The 24,210-nt window shown below is 43.3% G+C and overlaps 1 protein-coding gene across 5 annotated transcripts in view; it reads left to right on the plus strand.

Moving 5' to 3' along the window:
- The window catches only part of orc4 (origin recognition complex, subunit 4), an 81,510-nt gene that overhangs the window by 23,101 nt on the left and 34,199 nt on the right, over positions 1-24,210 (plus strand). For 4 of the 5 annotated variants that reach the window (XM_078404411.1, XM_078404414.1, XM_078404410.1 and 1 more), the window contains 4 exons: positions 4,362-4,452; positions 15,874-15,949; positions 17,957-18,042; positions 18,593-18,641. In XM_078404411.1, coding sequence (XP_078260537.1) covers positions 4,362-4,452; positions 15,874-15,949; positions 17,957-18,042; positions 18,593-18,641 — 302 coding nt within the window. The remainder of the gene's footprint in view (positions 1-4,361; positions 4,453-15,873; positions 15,950-17,956; positions 18,043-18,592; positions 18,642-24,210) is intronic. The other variant, XM_078404413.1, reaches the window with a different exon arrangement.

A 24,210-nucleotide genomic window follows, 5' to 3' on the forward strand; every position in this document is an offset into this window, starting at 1 on the left:
AATTTGGCAGTGTTGGAAATAGTTAATACTAATGGTTACATTCAGTAAAATGTCATAATTTCAGTCATTGCATGGAATTGTAAGGAGTTTGGATGGGGCAAATCAAGTGAGAGGGTAATTGTAGATTTTGCAATCCAGTTTAAGAATATGTTGTGAAAACTGCCTGAAATTAGTTTCACGTTGCATGAGAAAACAATACTTTAATTAATAGGTTTGAATACTTTTATACTTCCACGGAAAAGTTTTTTTTTGGACATTGAGTAATTTACAGGATAACATGCAATACATTGCAAACTGTATGTTGTTGCAGAAAGGAACAGCAGAGCTCAGAACATCAACAGATTCAATTTACATAGTGTTTTTGATGTAGATCAATCTCTCTGACCCATTCCAGTTTTGTGACTATCATCTATTGTGTTTCCCTTCTTTCCAAAAACCAATTTGATATTTATGCAACAAAACCCTCCAATACATTGCTTAACTTGTCTTTGTTTGACTGTCAGTTGAAAATCACAGCTTGAATAGCCCATTGATGACCCTCAAATCTATTTTGCCTTTCAGTTAGATCGGGGTAGATCAACACCTAAACCCCATTTATCTGTCTTTTCTCCATTGTCCTTGATGGCTTTGCTTGAAAAAATCTCAGTCCTGAAAGTTTTAATTGTTTAAATGTTTGCAACCTTTTGGCTGAAAATGTTACTAGTTTTTCTACTTCCCATTTAATGGGTCCTGATTTCACTCAGAAGCTTAAGCAATTTACCATATTTTAAACTCTCCTACATAGGATGGTCTTGCAAAAGAAAGTCTTGTGTAATAAAGACCTCTGCTCTTCCAATTTTGTTTGATCATGCATTAACATTTTGTAGTTTGTGTGCTGGGCATCTGAATCGTTGAACCACCATAGTCACAAGGCCCCACAGCATTTAGAAAATATTCTTATTATTACTTCTCTGACCAAGGTGCATTGAGCTGCCTTTCTCTACATTCTCATGGATTTGCCTACTTGCCAAGTTCCTACTCGCATTTCCTCATTCTATTTTGCCTTCTAACAAACACATTCACAAAAAAATTATGTCTCTGTCTAAATTGTTAATAAAGATAATTTAGCATCACAAAAGGAAATCCCCTAATGCACTCTTTTGACAAATCGAGTTTATTTTCAAATGCCCAAGTATGGTGAGGAGCAAAGATAAGAAAAATCTTGTTTGAATAAGAAAAATCAGCCATGATCACAATGAATGGTGGTGCTGGCTCGAAGGGCCAAATGGCCTCCTCCTGCACCTATTTTCTATGTTTCTATGATTGCAGCTGCATTGTAGGTACATGGACAGGCTCCTGAATGTGGTGGTATGGCATCTGATGTTTCTACCTCCTGCCTGACGATTCGGTGAGAGGTGGGCATGGCTTGAATCGTAGGGATCTTTGATGATAGATGCCACCTTCTTGAGGAAATGCCTCGTGTAGATGCTTTTGTCTACTCGCTGCAGCCTCTTGGGTTCCTGTGCCGCACTAGATCATGTTGCAAACTGTATAACTGATCGGGTTTAGCCTTCAGTTCCCTTAAGTTTAATGTACGTTGTTTTATTTTTGTATTCCCGGATCAAAATGGATAATTTCCGACGATAATGGCAAAAAAATTAAGTTTCAACTTCCTATCTTTACAAGCACTGCCTGACCTGCTGAGCATTTACAGAATTTTCTGCTTTTAATAGATAATAGATAATAGACAATAGGTGCAGGAGTAGGCCATTCGGCCCAGCACCACCATTCAATGTGATCATGGCTGATCATTATCAATTAGTACCCCGTCCCTGCCTTCTCCCCATACCCCCTGACTCCGCTATCCTTAAGAGCTCTATCTAGCTCTCTCTTGAATGCATTCAGAGAACTGGCCTCCACTGCCTTCGGTGGCAGAGAATTCCACAGATTTACAACTCTGTGACTGAAAAAGTTTTTCCTCATCTCCGTTCTAAATGGTCTGCCCCTTATTGTTAAACTGTGGCCCCTGGTTCTGGACTCCCCCAACATTGGGAACATGTCTCCTGCCTCTAACGTGTCCAACCCTTTAATAATCCTATATGTTTCAATAAGATCCCCTCTCATCCTTCTAAATTCCAGTGTATACAAGCCTAGTCGCTCCAGTCTTTCAACATATGACAGTCCCGCCATTCCGAGAATTAACCTAGTAAGCCTACGCTGCATGCCCTCAATAGCAAGAATATCCTTCCTCAAATTTGGAGACCAAAACTGCACACAGTACTCCAGGTGCGATCTCACAAGGGCCCTGTACAACTGCAGAAGGACCTCTTCGCTCCTATACTCAACTCCTCTTGTTATGAAGGCCAACATTCCATTGGCTTTCTTCACTGCCTGCTGTACCTGCATGCTTCCTTCTGTAGATTTTTCCTATAACCTTGTGATCTTTTTCAATAAATTTATGTAACTAATATAAACTGATGTAACTAATCTGCCATAAATGTTCACTTTTCGATGTGCTCCATCTTATCCAACTATACACAAAGAGATTCTCCGCTCTTGTTTATGACAGACCAGTAGTTTTTCGGTAGTTTATTAAAATAAAATTGTAAATCTTTCAGTTTGTTTTGGAACTGATATTATGGTAGAAGATTCGGAAGTGAAAGTCAGTGTGATTTATAGGTTTCATCTGGAATTGGATGTACATCATAAATTGAGCTCTATTGACCTCCAGCTTCTTTTTGGATGATTCAATTGAATCTGCTTCTCATTCTTTCCTGGTGGTGCAGCCCAAATCCTCAGCACCTGCTGCATGAAAACAAGAATGATTTTCCTCCAGTTTGTATTGGTTCTTTTGTCAATCATCTTTATTCTATCTTCCTTAGTTCTAGGCCCCTCTGATAATAAAAACAGTTTCTCCCTTTTGAATGTTCTCTTCATGATTCGAAAATTATTTTGTCGGGTGCCCTGTTCCAAGGTAAATAACAACTTATCAAAGTTACAAAGTCCCTTGTTCCTGGAATTATTTTGGTAGATCTTTTCTGCGCTCTTTAAGTTTGCTGCCCAGAACTAGATGTGTAGCACAACTCTAATTGTGGCTGAATCAGTTTTTTTTATCAAGGTTCATTATGACTTCCTCTTTCTATTTTGCTCTTATATTCTGTGCTTTTATTTATGCCCAAGATCTGAAAATGTTTCTGAACCAATTTCTTTGCAATATGCCACTTTAAATAAATTATGCATCTGAACCCCCAGATCTCTTTGTTTTCACATTCTTCTTAGAACTTGCATCCAAGTTTAATTTCTCCCTCTCAAACTGCAGGTTGAATTCTATCATATTGTGGTCACTGCCTCCAAGGGGTTCTTTTACCTTTAGCTCCCTAATCAAGTCTGGTTTCTTGCACAACACCAAATCCAGAATTGTCTTTTCCCTCGTGAGCTTGACCACAAGCTACTCTAAGAAGTTATCTTGTGGGCATTCTACACATTCCTTCTCTTGGGATCCGGAACCAACCTAAATTTACCAATATACTTACATATTGAAGTCCCCCATGACCGCCGTAACATTGCCTTTCTTACATACCTTTCTATTTCCTCGTGTATTTTGTTCCCAACGCCGTGCCTGCTATTTCAAAATCTGTATTTAACTCCCTTCAGGGTATTTTCACCATTGCATTTTCTTACCCCTACCCACAAGGATTCAACATCTTCTGATCCTATGTCTTCTCGCTACGGTTTGGATTTATTTCCATTCCAACAGAGCCACCCCATCCCCACTGCCCACCTTCTTGCCTTTTTGATAGATGATATCTGGGATATTCAGATCCCAGCTCTGATCCTCTTTCAGCCATGACTCTGTGATGTCCTCAACATTGTACCTGCCGATTTCTAACTGCACTGTAAGCTCATCCACCTTGTTTTGCATACTGCGTGCATTGAGATATAACAGCCTCAGTTATTTACTAATCTTCTCAAAATAGTCCCCATGTTGACTGACATTAAAATCTTATCCCGTTTTAAACTTCCTGTTCCATTTCCTCTCCTAGAAACTTTGGTAACTTTTCCCGTGCTCTCCTTGCCTTTAATTATTATACTTTTCCAATCTGTTGAACCCTTCCCCCCATCCCTTCCATTATTTAGTTTAAAGCCCTGTCTACATCCCTTGTTTACCAAAACTCTACCTCCATGAATACTTTACAGCCACCACGCTACTAGCCCAAGCGACTGAAGTGCAAAGAAATGAAACAGAACTGAAATTCAGCAGGGTAAGAGAAAATATAAAGTGTGAGGATGTACTGTTCAATCCAAGTGAAACCAAATACATTGTGAAACACCATTTGCTTATTGTATGCAAATTTGTTATTTACTATTTCATTGTTTTTCAGAAATTTGATGGATCTTCTAAAACAAACAGCTATTCATGGAGAAAGCAACTCTCTCCTAATTGTCGGTCCCCGAGGAGCAGGAAAAACTATGGTATGAGTTTCTTGAGCAACCTGATCTTTGTAGGATTCGCATTGATGAAAGATTTTATGCTATACTAGACCAAGTGGACCCGTTGGGCCCAAACCTCTCCTGCATTGGTGCAGCACCCTCTCCTCTCCCCTCCCTCCCCTCTCCCTCCCCCCTCCCTCCCTTCCCTCTCCGTCCCTCTCCTCCCTCCCCTCCCTCCACCCCCCCTCCCTCCACTCCCCCCTCCCTCCACTCCCCCCTCCCTCCACTCCCCCTTCCCTCCACTCCCCCTTCCCTCCACTCCCCCTTCCCTCCACTCCCCCTTCCCTCCACTCCCCCTTCCCTCCACTCCCCCCTCCCTCCACTCCCCCCTCCCTCCACTCCCCCCCTCCCTCCACTCCCCCCTCTTCCACTCCCCCCTCCCTCCACTCCCCCCTCTTCCTCCACTCCCCCCTCCCCTCCCCCCACTCCATCCCCCTCAACCCCCCTTATCCCCGCTCCTCCCCCCCCACTCCATCCCCAATCCCCTCACCCCCTCCCTCCATCCACCCTCCCCCCTCTCTCCCTCCCTCAGAGATAGATTTAAATTTTAAAATGTGAATAACTTTAAAAATATAACATCAATTTCAATGAAAGGTCTTCCATTAGCACAAAGGAACGACGGTGAGTAAGGTGGACATAAAATTGTTGTGCTATCGTGTACCGTTTTGGCTGTAGTTCAGGAACAAACAAACAAACGAGAGTTTTAGTATATAGATTTCAGGCTGGGATGGAGAGAAGGGCTCAAGTATTAGGGGGTAGTCTGATTCTGCAGGACGAAAGCAGCTTTCTTTCTCTGAGTTTTGTCCTTTTTTTTTATTTGAGCCATTGCTAATCACTGTGGAAGGTAAAATGTTTTATTATCCAGAAGATAGGCACAAAAAGCTGGAGTAACTCAGCGGAACAGGCAGCATCTTTGGAGAGAAGGAATGGGTGAGGTTTCAGTCTGAAGTAGGGTCTCGACCCGAAAGGTCACCCATTCCTTCTCTCCAGAGATGCTGCCTGTCCCGCTGAGTTACTCCAGCTTTTTGTGTCTATCTTCGGTTTAAACCAGCATCTGCAATTCCTTCTTACACATTTCGTCTTACATATTTTGTTATCCAGACTGAGGAGGGCCATTCAACCATAAATAGCAAGTACTGTGCACAGAAATGCTTTCACAGCTGCCTAAACCATATCTGGAGGGCAACAGTCTGTTAAAAGTGTCAACGTTTGAATCACTGTGAATGTCTCTAACATTCACAAACATTCAATACAGTTCAGCTCTAAAAGTTTAATGAACTACTATTTGTTTGAAATATTATTTTAAAACAAAATTAATTATATACAATCAAAGATCAGGACAGTTCAACCGATTTACTAACTTAATGAATTGAAAAATATAAATTACTTGCTATTTCCCTGCCTTTGAAAGCCAGCCTCTTTGGTAATTTGTATTTGATTTAAGACATCACAACTGCTATGCCTCAAATCCTTAGATTTCATGATCTCGGCAAAAACAGATGAGAAGTATTCATTTAATATCTCCCTTATCTCTAGTGGTTCAACACAAAGACCACCAAATTGATCTTTAAGAGAACCTATCCTTTCCCGAGCCACCATTTTACTCTTCGTATGCATGAATCTTTTGGGATTTTCCTTTACGTTGCCTGCCAGCTCCATTTTATATCCTCAAGCATGCTCTTGTAGGGACATACGGATTAGCGGGGTGGTCTCGAACCCTCGGTTGGGCTAACGGGTCACGTGGTGCGGGAGCGCGAGGTATAGTTGTGTCTGGCGCCAAACTGGAGAGATTAGATTAGATTATGTTAGCAGTTAAGTAGTGTGTGTCCAAAGTAAGTTCGTTGCGCCTTGTTACGGTTTTTACTAAGAATAAAGTCTTTTGATAATAACGCTCGTTTTTGGACTCACTACATTGGTGACGTGTGGTGTGACGTTTCCCTTCCACGCCCTCGCCCGGTGGTGCCTGCCGCCCTGCGGCGTAAGGTTTTTGAGGCCACTCATGGCCTGGCACATCCGTCCATCAGGGCGACTTCGGCCATGGTGGCCGCCCGGTTTGTCTGGCACGGCCTGCGGAAGCAGGTGGCGATCTGGGCACGGGCCTGTGTTCCGTGCCAAACCTCCAAAGTTCATCGCCATGTCCAGCCCCCATACCAGAGATTCGAGGTTCCCCCAGTCCGTTTTTTCCACATCCACGTGGATTTGGTGGGTCCATTGCCCTATTCCAGGGGTTATACTCATCTGCTGACGGTGGTTGATCGTTTCACGCGTTGGCCGGAGGCGCTCCTATTGTCAGACACCTCGGCGGCCTCCTGTGCACGGGCCCTGGCGTTGCATTGGGTGGCCCGTTTCGGCGTACCGGCTATCATCACCACAGATTGGGGAGCCCAGTTCACCTCCTCCCTCTGGGCCGCGCTGGCACAGTTGTATGGGTCCCGTTTACAGCAGACCACCGCCTACCATCCCCAATCCAACGGGATGGTTAAGCGCTTCCATCGGCAGCTGAAGGCATCCATCTGTGCCCGACTGACCGGCCACGATTGGGCTGACCAGCTGCCTTGGGTCCTCCTCGGCATTCGTACGGCCCCAAAGGCCGAGCTAGGCACATCCTCGGCCGAGCTCGTCTACGGTTCGCCCCTGCGGGTGCCGGGTGACATTCTCCCTTCCGCCCCCGCCTTGCCGCCGCCCGTTACGTCGGTGTTGGGTTCCCTCCGGGCACGGGTGGGTTCTCTGGCTCCAGTCATGACCTCCAGGCACGGAAGCACTGCAGTCCACGTCCCGTCGGACTTGCGGGACTGCGATTTTGTGTTCCTTCGGAAAGATTCCCACCGCCCCCCTCTTCGGCCGGTTTATCAGGGCCCGTTCCAGATACTTAAGAGAGGGGCTGTTACTTTCACCTTGCAGGTGGGTAATCGCCAGGAGCTCGTTTCGGTATCCCGGCTCAAACCGGCCCATTTGGACAAGGACCTCCCTGTGTCGGTGGCCCAGCGCCGCGCAGGGGCCGGCCTATGGCCGCCCCACTGGTCCCGCCAGCGGCGCCTTGTTTGCCACCTCTCGACCCCCGCCGCCTATGGTTGGGCCCGGGCCACCGTTCCCGATCAAGCGCTCTCCGTCACCTACGCCCTCCGCTGCCGTGGCCCCTCCATCGCCTCCGGTGGCGGCGGCCTCCCCGCCTCCCGTCACATTGGCGGTATCGGTTTCTCCCCTCCGTACGCGTTCCGGGAGGGAGGTCCGGGCACCCGTGAGGTCTGTTTTCGAGGGTTCTGGGGGGGGTCATGTAGGGACATACGGATTAGCGGGGGGGTCTCGAACCCTCGGTTGGGCTAACGGGTCACGTGGTGCGGGAGCGCGAGGTATAGTTGTGTCTGGCACCAAACTGGAGAGATTAGATTAGATTATGTTAGCAGTTAAGTAGTGTGTGTCCAAAGTAAGTGCGTTGCGCCTTGTTACGGTTTTTACTAAGAATAAAGTCTTTTGATAATAACGCTCGTTTTTGGACTCACTACACTCTTTACTTTTTAACAAAATCTGGCCCTTTGTAGATTTTGCTTATAGCATCATTGATTTACATGCTAATGATGTCTTTGTTACAATTATTTACTTCCACTTTTGAAACTACTCGCTCACAGTTGAGCTTCCAAGGAAACAAATGTGTGCATTCCATACAACCGGTGGATCATGCTTCAGCCAATTAATCTGACACACTGTTTTAATTTTTTCCTTAACACACTATTCTATTGACTGAATGTATTTCAATCTTGGTTGAAAAGACTGGAAAGGGGACAAGTAGTGTGTATGGAAACACAAGAAAAGGAGCAAGAGCAGGTCATTTGGCTTCTGGAGGCGAGTCGCCTGCTTGATACGATTATGATTGATCTTTCCAGAAATTATTAATCATTTAAATAGTCTGTATAATTGCTTAAAAGAAAATGTATTTCCATCAAAAGCATATGTGTTTATTTTCACATGACATTCCTCAAGTCAAAATAGCTTGTTTCTTGTGCCTCCTTTTCTTTGGCCAGGGTTTCTTATAAAGTTGCTTGAAAAATATTTGCATGTGCTGTGAAAGAAAATCATTTTAAGTTTAAGCTGTGAATTTGTGTAATTGTTTTTGCTGGATGGATCCAGATTAATACACAGTGCCCTCCATAATGTTTGGGACAAAGACCCATCATTTATTTATTTGCCTCTCTACTCCACAATTTGAGATTTGAAATAGAAAAAATCACATGTGGTTAAAGTGCACATCGTCAAATTTTATTAAAGGGTATTTTTATAAATTTTAGTTTCACAGAAATCACAGCTGTGTTTATACATAGTCCCCACCCCCCTCCCCCTCCGCCGTCGTCCCCATTTCAGGGCACCATAATGTTTGGAACACATGGCTTCACAGGTGTGTTTAAATGCCTCCAATAAGAGAACTCTCAGCACCTAGTCTTTCCTCCAGTCTTTCCATCACCTTTGGAAACTTTTATTGCTGTTTATCAACATGAGGCCAAAGTTGTGCCAATGAAAGTCAAAGAAGCCATTATGAGACTGAGAAACAAGAATAAAACTGTTGTAGACATCAGCCAAACCTTTGGCTTACCAAAATTAACTGTTTGGAACATCATTAAGAAGAAAGAGAGCACTGCTGAGCTTACTAATCGCAAAGGGACTGGCAGGCCAAGGAAGACCTCCACAGCTGCTGACAGAAGAATTCTCTCTATAATAAAGAAAAATTCCCAGACATCTGTCCGACAGATCAAAAACACACTTCAGGAGTCAGGTGTGGATTTGTCAATGACCACTGTCTGCAGAAGGCTTCATGAACAGAAATACAGAGGCTGCACTGCAAGATGCAAACCATTTGTTTGTTGCAAAAATAGGATGGCCAGGTTACAGTTTTCCAAGAAGTACTTAAAAGAGCAACCACAGTTCTGGAAAAAGGTCTTGTGGACAGATGAGACGAAGATTAACTTCTATCAGAGTGATGGCAAGGAGGAGAGCAATCAGCAGCAATCAGCAGTAGCAGCAGCATGAGTAGCAGCAGCAGCAATCAGCAGCAGCAGCAAGCAGCAGTAGCAAGAGCAGTAGCAAGCAGCAGCAAGCAGCACCAAGCTGTGTTGCTTGGGAAGTAGTGTGTGGGGATTGTGTGGGGATAGTAAGGAGTAAGACCTGTGTGATCTCCCGGACTAGTTTCGATCGCCTAGCTTGGGGTCGGAGAGGAATTTCCCGGATTTTTTCCCAAATTGGCCTGGGTTTTTTATCCGGTTTTTCGCCTCTCCCAGGAGATCACTCAGTTCTTTTGGGTGGGCGGTTGGAGCGGTTGGAGTAGCGGCCGGGCGGTAGGTTTAGTAACCGAGCACGGGGCTTTGTTTGGGGAGTATGAGTGCCAGGGCAGTTTTTTGTTCTGGGTGTCGGATGTGGGGAATCTGGGAGTCTGATAGTCTTCCAGACATCCACATCTGCGCCAGGTGTGACGAGATGGGGCTCCTAAGGGACCGTATTAGGAACCTGGAGCGGCAGATTGATGACCTCCGTCTGATCAGGGAGAGTGAGGAGGTTATAGATAGGAGTTACAGAGAGGTGGTCACTCCTAGACCACGGGAGGTAGACAAGTGGGTCACTGTTAGGGGGGGCAAGGAACAGAGGCAGGGACTAGGGAGTACCCCGGTGGCTGTACCCCTTGGAAATAAGTACTTGTGGCGGCTCCCAAGGGTCGGGCCATACTACTACCGACCCCTCGGCACGGGAATGGACCAGTCCCGGGAGGCGGTCCTGGACTCAGGTATATAAGGACAAGGTTTGGGCGCCAAGCCATTCCAGCAGACTAGACCCGTCTGAGCCCCACGATACAATAAAATATACCTTCCCGAAATACCTGGCTCCTTGCCTTTATCGACGCGCTACATTGGTGACCCCGACGTGATGATACAGGCAAGGAGCCAGGTATTTCGGGAAGGTATATTTTATTGCTCCTTTCGGGAAGGTATATAAAGGCTCCTTGCCTTTATCGACGCGCTACATACTCCTGTTTAAGTACTGTTGGGGGGGACAGCCTACCTGGGGGCAACGACGGTGCCCGGGCCTCTGGCAAGGAGTCCGGCCCTGTTGCTCAGAAGGGTAGGGAAAGGAAGAGGAGAGCAGTAGTAATAGGGGACTCTATAGTGAGGGGGTCAGATAGGCGTTTCTGTGGACGCAGTCGGGAGACCCGGATGGTGGTTTGCCTCCCTGGTGCCGGTGTCCGGGATGTGTCTGAGCGTGTCCAGGATATCCTGAAAGGGGAGGGAGAGGAGCCAGAGGTCATGGTACATATAGGTACCAACAATATAGGTAGGATAAGGGAAGTGGTCCTGAAAGGAGAATTCAGGGGGCTAGGAAGAGAGTTAAAAAAAAGGACTTCCAAAGTAATAATCTCAGGCTTACTGCCTGTGCCACGCGATAGTGAGAATAGGAATGGAGTGAGGTGGAGGATAAATACGTGGCTGAGGAACTGGTGCAGGGAGCAGGGTTTCAAGTTTCTGGATCATTGGGACCTCTTCTGGGGGAAGTATGACCTGTACAAAAAGGACGGGTTGCATCCGAACCTGAGGGGAACCAATATCCTGGCGGGGAGATTTGCTAAAATAATTGCGGAGACTTTAAACTAGTACGGTTGGGGGGAGGGACTCAAACACAGATAGCTAACAGGCAGTGTGTGAGGCAGGAGGCAGAAAAAGGAAACACTCAGACCCAATATGTAGGAGAGAAAGAAGGGAAAAGAAATAAACTGAGAATAAGAAATGATGGGTCCCTTAAATGTGTATATTTTAATGCTAGGAGCATTGTAAGAAAGGTGGATGAGCTTAGAGCCTGGATTGACATCTGGAAGTATGATGTTGTGGCGATCAGTGAAACATGGTTGCAGGAGGGTTGCGATTGGCAATTAAATATTCCAGGATTTCATTGTTTCAGATGTGATAGAATCGGAGGGGCAAGAGGTGGGGGTGTTGCATTGCTTGTCAGGGAGGATATCACAGCAGTGCTTTGGCAGGACAGACTAGAAGGCTCGATTAAGGAGGCTGTTTGGGTGGAGCTCAGAAATGAGAAAGGTTTAGCAACACTTATAGGGGTGTATTATAGACCGCCAAATAGGGAACGAGAATTGGAAGAGCAAATATGTAAGGAGATAGCAGATATTAGTAGTAAGCACAGAGTGGTGATTGTGGGTGATTTCAATTTTCCGTATATAGACTGGGAATCACATTCTGTTAAAGGGCTGGATGGTTTGGAGTTTGTAAAATGTGTGCAGGATAGTTTTTTGCAGCAATACGTAGAGGTGCCTACCAGAGAAGGGGCAGTGTTGGACCTCCTGTTAGGAAATGAGATGGGTCAGGTGACGGAGGTATGTGTTGAGGAGCACTTTGGGTCTAGTGATCATAATGCCATTAGTTTCAATATCATTATGGAGAAGGTCAAATCTGGACCAAGGGTTGAGATTTTGGATTGGAGAAAGGCTAATTTTGAGGAGATGAGAAAGGATTTAAAAGGAGTGAAATGGAAATTGTTGTTTTATGAAAAGGATATAATAGAGAAATGGAGGATATTTAAAGGTGAAATTTTGAGAGTACAGAGTCTTTATGTCCCTGTTCGGTGGAAAGGAAAGAATAATAATTTGAAAGAGCCGTGGTTTTCCAAGGAAATTGGACACTTGGTTCGGAAAAAGAGGGAGATATACAATCAATATAAGTGGCAGGGAGTAAATGAGGTTCTTGAGGAATATAAAGAATGTAAAAGGAATCTTAAAAAGGAAATTAGAAAAGCGAAAAAAAGATATGAGGCTGCTTTGGCAAATAATGTAAAAGTAAACCCCAAGGGGTTCTACAGATATGTCAATAGCAAAAGGATAGTGAGGGATAAAATTGGTCCATTAGAGAGTCAGAGTGGACAGCTATGTGCTGAGCCAGAAGAAATGGGGGAGATATTAAACAATTTCTTTTCTTCGGTATTTACCGAGGAGAAGGATATTGAATTATGTGAGGTAAGCGAAACAAGTAGAGTAGTGATGGAAATTAGGAGGATTAAAGAAGAGGAGGTACGGACACTTTTGAAAAATATAAAAGTGGATAAGTCTCCAGGTCCTGATAGGATATTCCCTAGGACATTGAGGGAAGTTAGTGCAGAAATAGCAGGGGCTATGACGGAAATATTTCAAACGTCATTAGAAACGGGGATGGTGCCGGAAGATTGGCGCATTGCGCATGTTGTGCCTTTGTTTAAAAAAGGTTCTAAAAGTAAACCTAGCAATTATAGACCTATTAGTTTGACGTCTGTGGTGGGAAAATTAATGGAAAAGATACTTAGGGACAATATATATAATTATTTGGATAATCAAGGCCTGATTAGAAACAGTCAACATGGATTTGTGCCTGGAAGGTCATGTTTGACTAATCTTCTTGAATTTTTTGAAGAGGTTACCAGGGAAATTGATAAGGGCAAGGCTGTGGATGTTGTCTATATGGACTTCAGTAAGGCATTTGACAAGGTTCCACATGGAAGGTTGATTAAGAAGGTTAAATCGTTGGGTATTAATAGTGAGGTTGCAAGATGGATTCAACAATGGCTGAATGGGAGATACCAGAGGGTAACGGTTGACAATTGTATGTCAGGTTGGAGGCCAGTGCCTAGTGGAGTGCCCCAAGGATCTGTGTTGGGTCCACTGTTGTTTGTCATTTACATTAATGATCTGGATGATGGTGTGGCAAATTGGATTAATAAATATGCAGATGATACTAAGATAGGTGGAGTAGTTGATAGTGAGGTAGATTTTCAAAGTCTACAGAGAGACTTGGGCCTTTTGGAAGGGTGGGCTGAAAGATGGCAGATGGAGTTTAATGCTGATAAGTGTGAGGTGCTGCATTTTGGTAGGACAAATCAAAATAGGACGTACAGGGTAAATGGTAGGGAATTGAGGAATGCAGTGGAACAGAGGGATCTGGGAATAACTGCATTGTTCCCTGAAGGTGGAATCTCATGTGGATAGGGTGGTGAAGAAGGCGTTTGGTATGCTTGCCTTTATAAATCAGAGCATCGAGTATAGAAGTTGGGATGTAATGTTGAAATTGTACAGGGCATTGGTGAGGCCGAATCTGAAGTATGGTGTGCAGTTCTGGTCGCCAAATTATAGGAAGGATGTCGACAAAATGGAGAGGGTACAGAGGAGATTTACTAGAATGTTGCCTGGGTTTCAGCACTTAGGCTACAGAGAGAGGTTGAACAGGTTGGGTCTTTATTCTTTGGAGCGTAGAAGGTTGAGGGGGGACTTGATAGAGGTTTTTTAAATTTTGAGAGGGACGGACTGAGTTGACGTGGGTAGGCTTTTCCCTTTGAGAGTGGGGAAGATTCCAACAAGGGGACATAGCTTCAGAATTGAGGGACAACGGTTTAGGGGTAACATGAGGGGGAACTTCTTTACTCAGAGGGTTGTGGCTGTATGGAATGGGCTTCCGGTGGAAGTGGTGGAGGCTGGCTCGATTTTATTATTTAAGAGTAAATTGGATAGGTATATGGATAAGAGGGGATTAGAGGGTTATGGTCTGAGTGCAGGTAGATGAGACTAGGTCAGGGAGAATGGTCGGCGTGGACTGGTAGGGCCGGACAGGCCTGTTTCCATGCTGTAGTTGTTATATGAGAGAAGGAACTGCCCAAGATCCAAAGCATACCACCTCATCTGTGAAACACGGTGGTGGGGGTGTATTGGCCTGGGCATGTATGGCTGCTGAAGGTACTGGCTCACCTATCTTCATTGATCATACAAATGCTGATGGTAATAGCAAAATGAATTTGCATAAGCTAAAGATGGCTGCAATACAAGCCTGGCAGAGCATCACCAGAGAAGACACCCAGCAACTGGTGATATCCATGAATAGCAGACTTGTTTTGTTAATAGCAAGGAACCTCTAGTTCAGAATGGTATTTTTGAGGGTTTCACTCAATGAAAATCTGGCAAACCTACAGTGCCCTCCATAATGTTTGGGACAAAGATTTGTCTCTGTACTCCACAATTTGACATTTGTAATAGAAAAAAATCACATATGGTTAAAGTGCACATTGTCAGATTTTAATAAAGGTCATTTTTATACATTTTGGTTTCACCATGTAGAAATTACAGCAGTGTTTATACATTGTCCTCCCCATTTCAGGGCACCATAATGTTTGGGACACAGCAATGTCATGTAAATGAAAGTAGTCATGTTTAGTATTTTGTTGCATATCCGTTGCATGGAATGACTGCTTGAAGTCTGCGATTCATGGACATCACCAGTTGCTGGGTGTCTTCTCTGGTGTTGCTCAGCCAGGCCTGTATTGCAGCAATCTTTAGCTTATGCTTGTTTTGGGGGCTAGTTCCCTTCAGTTTTCTCTTCAGCATATAAAAATTATGCTCAATTGGGTTCAGATCGTGTGATTGACTTGGCCACTCAAGAATTTACCTTTTTTTCGCTTTGAAAAACTGCTTTGTTGCTTTAGCGGTTTGTTTGGGATCATTGTCTTGCTGTAGAATGAACTGCCGGCCAATGAATTTTGAGGCTTTTGTTTGAACTTGAGTAGATAGGATGTGTCTATACACTTCAGAATTCATTTTGCTACTACCATCAGCAGTTGTGTGATCAATGAAGATAGGTGAGCCAGTACCTTCAGCAGCCTTACATGCCCAGGCCAATACACCCCCACCACCGTGTTTCACAGATGAGGTGGTATGCTTTGGATCTTGGGCAGTTCCTTCTCTACTCCATACTTTGCTCTTGCCATCACTCTGATATATGTTAATCTTCATCTCATCTGCCCACAAGACCTTTTTCCAGAACTGTGGTAGCTCTTTTAAGTACTTCTTGGCAAACTGTAACCTGGCCATCCTATTTTTGCAGCTAAGGAGTGGTTTGCATCTTGCAGTGTAGCCTCTGTATTTCTGTTCATAATGTCTTTTGCATGCAATTCCCACAGATCAGATATGCCATCAGATACAATCAGTCAAAACTCAAATACAATCGATAGGGCAAAGGGAAGGATACAAAATGCAGAGTGTAGTTCTCAGCATTGTAGCCCATCAGTTCAGTAGACCAAGTCCAATGTCCTCAACAGGATAGAGGAGAATTGAACAGTACTCTGGCTTATTGAAAGACCATTCAGAAGCATGATAAAAGACGAGAAGAAACTACCCGAGTCTGGTGCTTCGTGCTTTGAAGCTTCTGTACCTCTGACAAACATGAGCAGGTAGAAGAAGGAATGGCTTAGCTGGGACAAATCTTTGATTATGTTGGCTGCTTTTATGAGGTTATGTTTACCTTCTTGTTCTATTATATCTTTTAATCTGTATCTTTATTTGTTAATGTCAAAGTAAGAAGCTTTGGCTTCTTAAAATGTATGTCCTTATTTTGCTTATTTAAGCTGCTGAAAAGTGTATTAAAAGAGCTGAAGGAAATGAAGCAAGTTGATGAAAATCTTCTGCAAGTGCACTTAAATGGTGAGTAACGTTCTCTGCAAGAGTGAAATGTATATTTTATTTGTATATCTTTAAAATGATTTTGTGTGGAGTGAAGCTGCCTTTATGAATTGGATTGGAGAAAACTTGAAATTTAAAGTAACTAGACCAAGTGCCCATTCCTCGTAGAGGGGGGACAGGGAAGGGGAGAGGGTGTGATTGAGGAGCCCTGGACCCAAAGCCTCTCCTGTATTGGTGTCGCACCCTCAACCTCCCCACTCAATCCCCCTTATCCTCCTCTGCACCCCCCACTGACCCACTCCATCCCCCCTACGCACCCCCACTTGCCCCTCCCCTGCCCCCACCCCCACCCCCCCCAGCCCTGCCTCCACCCCCATTCCCCCCTCCCCACCCCTATTACCTCCTCCCCCACTCTCCCTACCCGCACCCCACTCTCCCCCCACCCCAATCTTCCCTCCTCCCCTCCACCCACTTGGCCCCTACGCCCACTCCCCTCCGCGAACCCGTTGGCAGCGAAAGCCACTTACCACTATCCGTGCGTGGAGGGAGGAGGAGGGAGCTCCGGAGGAGAAGCTGCTGCCCGCTGGTGCTTGTGTGCGGTGACGGTGCGGGGCGCTGGGCCCGGTCGGGCTGAAGGGTCTGCATCTCAACCAATACAATTTCTAAGACCGAATTCCAAATTAATTAAAATTTATCAGAAACATGAATGGTCCCATCATATTTTCACCATATTTTTCACAAACATTTTCCATCTTCACTCTCTTCCTTCAGTACAGTAAATATATTACTTATTTAATTGATGACTACTTTTCTTAGGCCATTGGATGCTTCCATTGCATTCCATTGTACCTGTTTTAATGAACTTTTTTCATGCAGTTCTCCATTGAAAACTTTCTATGAAAGTTAATTATATATCATATGCTTTCTTGCCTCCATATCCAGTTAATAATGACAATCTCAAAAAGAGTAACTTAAGGTTGGATGGATAAAATTTACTATGTTTAAAGGTTTGATAGTTTCCTCATAAAGGTTATTCTTGGATAGAGATATTGGTCCATATTGTCACCTTGAACTAATTTGACATGTATTTTCCATTAAGGTTTTATATTTTTTGTTTTGTCCTTTGTAGACTCTCAATTCTGTGCATACAAAAGCACAATTTTGATGTTGATACATTTTTAATAACTAAATCATTAAAAAATATATATTTGCTGAAGCTAACCATCTTTGCTGCCTGACCCACTTACTCCAGCAACTTGTATTTTAACTATCGTTTATGTTTATTCTTATCTGCCTCTTCACTATTAGTCCCCGAAGGTTTAAACATTATCCCTTGACTATCGAATGACTTAAGAGGATTTTTTTGGCACTCTGTGTTACACTTGTCCAAACTTTCTCTTTGCACCTAGAAACCTTTTTGAACAGAAAATGTGTCTATGCCAACAGAAAACAAAACTTTCTATCCCTATGCAGAGTTTTGATCCAAAATGTCGACCATTCCTTCCCACACCTACAGATGGTGTTCGATCTGCGAAGTTCCTTCAACATATTGTTTCATATTCCAGCATCTGCAGCCTCTTGTGTCGTAACGTTATGTTTTACTACTTATCACTGATCAACTCCAGTGGTACCACAGGTAATGTTGTTACCTCACGGTTTCAGTAACCTGGAGTCAGTCCTGGTCTCTGGTGCTGTGTGAGGATTGTATCTGTGGTTTTTCTTTAGGTGCTCCATTTTCCTCCTGCAATGAAAGATTTGTTGCTTGGAAACTTAATTGGCTGCTATAGAGTGTCTTGATGTAGGCGGGTGAGAGAAGAATCAATGGGAATGTGAGAGAATAAGTTATAGGGAAATAAGTAACAAAGTGGGATTTGATGGGATTGCCCTGATTCGATGGGTCAAATAGCTTTCCACCGTCAGGAAATCTGAATTTTTTTCTCGTGAGAAATCACTTTATTTTTGTTCCCTATTTACACAAATGCTGAAATAGTATGACGATCATGATCATGTCTTTTGTTTACATTTTAGGTTTATTACAAACAGATGACAAGATTGCATTGAAAGAAATCACAAGGCAGCTTCAGCTTGAGAATGTTGTGGGAGATAAAGTTTTTGTGAGTTATTTGATTTTTCCATTGTGTCAGTGTACATTTTTGTATCTGAAATCAAAATATAATAGCCTTTTAAATTGAAATGAAAGTCTGAAAGCACACAACACTTTCATCATACGAGTTAACGTATGTCAATTAATAATTCTTACACCGGTTGTTCAGATCTGCTCTTTGAGATAAATTTTCAATGAAAAGAATTTTGCAGAAGCATCTAAAGGTACTGCTGCTTCTACATACAAACCAATACTGCAAGTGTGTAAAATCACAAATGTCTAATAATGATTTCAACTATATTTATTCCGATCATGCTCCTATTTATTATTTAATTAGGATTTTTTGGGATTTGAGCATCACCTGTCTTTAAATTATGCAATACCTCTGGTGAAGCAACTGCCACATTATTGGGAGGGAGTCCAGGATATTGATATTTTGCTCATTGTGCATTATATCTGGAGGCTAAGAATTAGATATAAACTTTTTTTAAATTTGTGTTTGTCCAGAGTCCATGACAAATGACAAAACTCACCTGACGACATTTATGTTGTAATTACAGGGAAGTTTTGCTGAAAATCTTGCGTTTCTTCTTGAGGCATTGAAAAAAGGTACAGATCATTTTCTGTTGAAAATTGTTTTCCGAAGGTTTTGTTCATTTTTTGATCATTTTCTGTTAAGATAATCATTGTGAATTACATAAAACTACATGGCTCAACTTGATTCCCTTCTTATTGTTTTTACTGTGCTGCTTTTCCTCACTTTACATTTGCAGCCTCAGTTTTGTTTTCATCCGGAAGCCATAGTTTGGTGGGTGTTGGCAAGTTACCAACAAGTAGATTCACCAGTATGCTGCCCAATCTGAAGGAATTTAATTCTGGGGAGAACCTGGATAAACTTTTTTTCCCAGGAGTGAAGGAGGCTGAGGGGTAACCTGATAGATGTATATTAGATTATAAAAGGAATAGATAACATAATAAAAATCATTTTCCAGTGGCAAGGATTTCAAAAACAAGTGGCACAGGTTTAAAATGATGGGGAGAGAGAGAAAGAAGAATTTTAAAGTAAGTTTTATGTTACACAGAGAGTGGTTGATATTGGGAACCCGCTGCCAGAGCGAATGTTGAAATCCGATAACGTCACTACATTTAGGCAGACAATGAAGTGGGATTAGTGTAAATGGTTATGGATGTAGTGTGTTGAAGGGTGCGTTTGTGTTGTATGATTCAATGACCAGGTCTTCATGTTTGAGTTTCTCAATCGGTGTATGTTGACAATTTGACTGAGCCTTTTGCCTGAACAAGAGTATACATTTCCTTGCACAAATGTCCCCACAGAATCAGTTGAGATCAGAAATGCAGCCTTTTGCTTTCCTTCCATCACTGCTGCTCTAGCCACGATCTCCAGGGACAAAGCCATTGAAGCTCATTTCCACACAGAAAGTCATTAGAGAACCTCAATTGAACATAACTTGTATTACTCCATTTTAACTTTCTTCATCATGAAGGCAAACCTAGGAATAGTAACTAGATGAGATTATAGTCATCTCTCAGAATAATTATTCAACAATTCAATTGTTCATTCACTTGGGAATTTAAATTAGGATTTATGCATATCCTGGTCAGTTCAACTGTGCAAAATTCAAATTTGGTCTCTCAGATACCAGAAGTATTTAATTTTTATCAGAGCTTTACTTAAAGTTAAGGGCCTGTCCCACTTTAGACGATTTTAAGGCAACTGCCGGTGACCAGGCTGTTGCCAACAGTTCGCTGGGTGTTGCGGGCATGATCGTGAGGAGTCTTCCAAGAATCGTAGTGGATCTCAGCACGTCGCTGAGAAATCATCCGTAGTGAAATTTCTCGGCGACAGCTGGCTTGTCGCCAGGTATCGTTGCTTATTGCGGGCGCTGTCGCCTGCTGTCACCAGGTTTGCTAGGTTCTCTTAGATGCATTTAGAAGCACATTATATTAAAATAAGTTAAGTCATTTCAAAATACTATAAAATGCTTGTGTTTAGCCAATTTATTTACCGTCAGGACATTTGACAGGTAGATTGGAGGCGACAGTTTGACGGTCAGGTAAGCGTGGGAATTTCGCAATGTTTATGGCCAACAGCCATTACATTTAACGTGGGCTCCCAACCCAGATATGCAACCCAGAAAACAGATATGCATCTCCCGTACATTTTCAAAGAATGCCCACACACTTTTCACAAAAATCCACTTAACCACTTTTTAAATTATTATTTTTAATATAGCTATTAGTAAACTGGAAGTTTCTGCCTTGTTACAGTGATGCTTGGTTTTTAAGTAACCCATACAAGATCACTCAAGTACTTACCGACTTGTCAGTGATTTCAGCGAAAATTAGGACGCCGGAGAAGCATTGACAGCGTGGGAATTTTGCGATGTTTCCGAAGACGCTGTCATCGACCTGACGCGGCATTGTCATCGGGTAAAAGAAAGGTTCGGCTATCTGCTACGACTTTGACAGTCACCGGCAGTCGCCTTAAAATCGCCTAAAGTGGGACAGGCCCTTTATGAATGCTTAATGTTATTAAGCCACAAAAAAGCTGCGTATCTTAGCCTCTCTGAATTTGGACTGTACAATCCTCTTAAAACAGCATAGGGTAAAGTGGCCCTCATGCTGGAGGGAAAATATACATTAGAATTTATTAAAGTTAGCTGCAAATCTTTATCAGATTTACTGAAATGGAGTTGTCCTTATTTCTTGTATAGTTACTCTAATGTCATATGTCAAATTCTAAAAAACACGACACTGCCTAACTTGTACCTGGAGTGAATCCAAAAATATAACAACATAAGAACATTAAGACTTATGAGACCTATGAAAATAGATATTGGATCTATACCTCCAAAACAAAAAGTCACGTGGTCATTGTAGCAGCGATTTGTGTTTATTAGCGATCTTAGCATAGTATATTATTTTGTATCCTGCTGTATTATTTTTGGACACTTGAGGGTTGTCGTGAGATGAATACAAGGCTTACATATATGGGCATATATTGACTGGGAGGAGCCAGAATTAGGAGTATAATTGGGAATGCACTGCCGTAATGCTTCAGACACGAGAGGAACTTGGCAAAATACAATTCTTACCAAATCAATGATGGGAGAAATACTAATCTGTTTGTATTACTACTTCAATAAACAACTAATTGGTGATCATTTTCCAATGTTCTATAGATTCAGGATCAGTTCCTGTGGAATGGAGGGTAGCTAATGTTATCCCACTTTTTAAGAAAGGAGGGAGAGAGAAAACGGGAAATTATAGACCAGTTAGTCTGACATCAGTGGTGGGGAAGATGATGGAGTCAATTATAAAAGAAGAAATTGCGCAGTTTAATGTGGATAAATGTGAGGTTATACACTTTGGTGGTAAGAACAGGAAGGCAGATTATTATCTGAATGGTGTCAAGTTAGGAAATGGGGAAGTACAAAGAGATCTGTGTTTCCTTGTTCATCAGTCACTTAAAGTTACCATGCAGGTACAGCAGGCAGTGAAAAAAGCTAATGGCATGTTGGCCTTTATAATAATAATAATAATAATAATAATAATAATATTCATTTATTGTCATTGCAACGAGTACAACGAAATTAAAAAACAGCCAATCCTGACGGTGCGTACAAACATATATGCAATAAATGCAAAAACAAATAAATACATAAATACAATTAAATTAAGTACAAGATTTTTTAACGGTGTTGCCTAGTGCACAGGTAGTGTTCCGTTCTCGTATGGCCCTGGGGTAAAAACTGTTCTTAAGTCTGTTTGTTCGGGATTTGATTGACCTGAAACGTCGACCAGAGGGCAGATGAACAAACAGACGGTGGCCGGGGTGGGATGGATCTTTTATTATTTTGCCTGCTCTACTGAGGCAGCGCAGGCTGAACAGGTGCTCCAGGGAGGGCAGTGAGCAGCCGATGATTTTCTGGGCCGTCGTGATGACCCTCTGAAGGGCCTTCCTGTCCTTTTCTGAGCAGCTGGCATACCATGTGGTTATACAGTATGCCAGCACACTCTCGATGGAGCAGCGATAGAAGGACAACATGAGCTTCTCCTGCAGGTTGGTTTTCCTGAGGATCCTCAGGAAGTGGAGTCTCTGCTGTGCCTTCTTTACTGTGGTGATGGTGTTGGTAGACCAGGTGAGATCCTCTGCGATGTGCGTACCCAGGAACCTGAAAGCTGGTACCCTTTCCACGCAGACCCCATTGATGTAGAGTGGGTCGTAATCTCCACTGGTTTTTCTAAAGTCAATTATAAGTTCCTTTGTTTTGGAGGAGTTCAGGACCAGATTGTTCACTGAACACCATGCTGCCAGCCTTTGGATTTCATCCCTATAGGCTGTCTCATCTCCTTCTGAGATAAGTCCAACCACAGTCGTGTCATCCGCGAACTTGATGATGGTGTTGGTGGGATGGGTGGGGGCGCAGTCGTGAGTGTAGAGGGAGTAAAGGATGGGGCTCAACACACAGCCCTGTGGTGAGCCGGTGCTCAGTGTAATGGTGGAGGAGAGGTGAGGGCCTATTTTGACTGTCTGGGGGCGGTTGGTCAGGAAGTCCTTGATCCATTTGCAGATGGTTAGGGAAAATCCAAGGTCGGAAAGTTTGGTGACCAGTCTGCTCGGGATGACCGTGTTAAAGGCAGAGGAGTTGAGTATAGGAGCAAAGAGGTCCTTCTGCAGTTGTACAGAGCCCTAGTGAGACCGCACCTGGAGTACTGTGTGCAGTTTTGGTCTCCAAATTTGAGGAAGGACATTCTTGCTATTGAGGGAGTGCAGCATAGGTTTACTAAGTTAATTCCTGGAATGGCGGGACTGTCGTATGTTGAAAGACTGGAGCGACTAGGCTTGTATACACTGGAATTTAGTAGGATGAGAGAGGATCTTATTGAAACATATAAGATTATTAAGGGATTGGACACGTTAGAGGCAGGAAACATGTTCCCAATGTTGGGGGAGTCCAGAACAAGGGGCCACAGTTTAAGAATTAGGGGTAGGCCATTTAGAACGGAAATGGGGAAAAACCTTTTCCCTCAGAGTTGTAAATCTGTGGAATTCTCTGCCTCAGAATGCAGTGGAGGCGAATTCTCTGAATGCTTTTAAGAGAGAGCTAGATGGAGCTCTTAAGGATAGCGGAGTCAGGGGGTATGGGGAGAAGGCAGGAATGGGGTACTGCTTGAGAATGATCAGCCATGATTACATTGAATGGTGGTGCTGGCTCGGAGGGCAGAATGGCCTACACCTGCACGTGTTGTCTATTGTCGATTCATGGACCACCAGTTGCTGGGTGTCTTCTCTGGTGATGCTCTGCCAGGCCTGTATTGCAGCCATCTTTAGCTTTTGCTTGTTTTGTGGGCTAGTCCCCTTCAGGTTTCTCTTCAGCATGCTCAATTGGGTTCAGATCAGGTGATTGACTTGGCCACTCAAGAATTTACCATTTTTTTAGCTTTGAAAAACTCCTTTGTTTCTTTAGCAGTATGTTTGGGATCATTGTCTTGCTGTAGAATGAACCGCTGGCCATTGAGTTTTGAGGCATTTGTTTGAACTTGAGCAGATAGGATGTGTCTACACTTCAGAATTCATTATGCTACTACCATCAGCAGTTGTATCATCAATGAAGATAAGTGAGTCAGTACCTTCAGCAGCCATACATACTCAGGCCATAACACCCCCACCACCATGTTTTACAAATGAGGTGGTCTGCTTTGGATCTTGGGCAGTTCCTTCTCTCCTCCATACTTTGCTCTTGCCATCACTTTGATATAATTTAATCCTTGTCTCAACTTTTTCCAGAACTTTTTCCAGAACAAGACCTTTTTCCAGAACTGTGGTTGCTTTTTTAAGGACTTCTTGGCAAACTGTAACCTGGCCATCCTATTTTGCGGCTAACCAGTGGTTTGCATCTTGCAATGTAGCCTCTGTATTTCTGTTCATGAAGTCTTCTGCAGACAGTGGTCATTGACAAATGCACACCTGAATCCTGAAGAGTGTTTCTGATCTGTTGGACAGGTGTTTGGGGATTTTTCTTTATAATAGAGAGAATTATTCTGTCATCAATTGTGGAGGTCTTCCTTGGCCTGCCAGTCCTTTTGCGATTAGTAAACTCACCCGTGCTCTCTTCTTAATGATGTTCCAAACAGGTGATTTTGGAAAGCCTAA

Source organism: Rhinoraja longicauda, chromosome 8, assembly GCF_053455715.1.
Source record: "Rhinoraja longicauda isolate Sanriku21f chromosome 8, sRhiLon1.1, whole genome shotgun sequence".
NCBI lineage: Eukaryota > Metazoa > Chordata > Chondrichthyes > Rajiformes > Arhynchobatidae > Rhinoraja > Rhinoraja longicauda.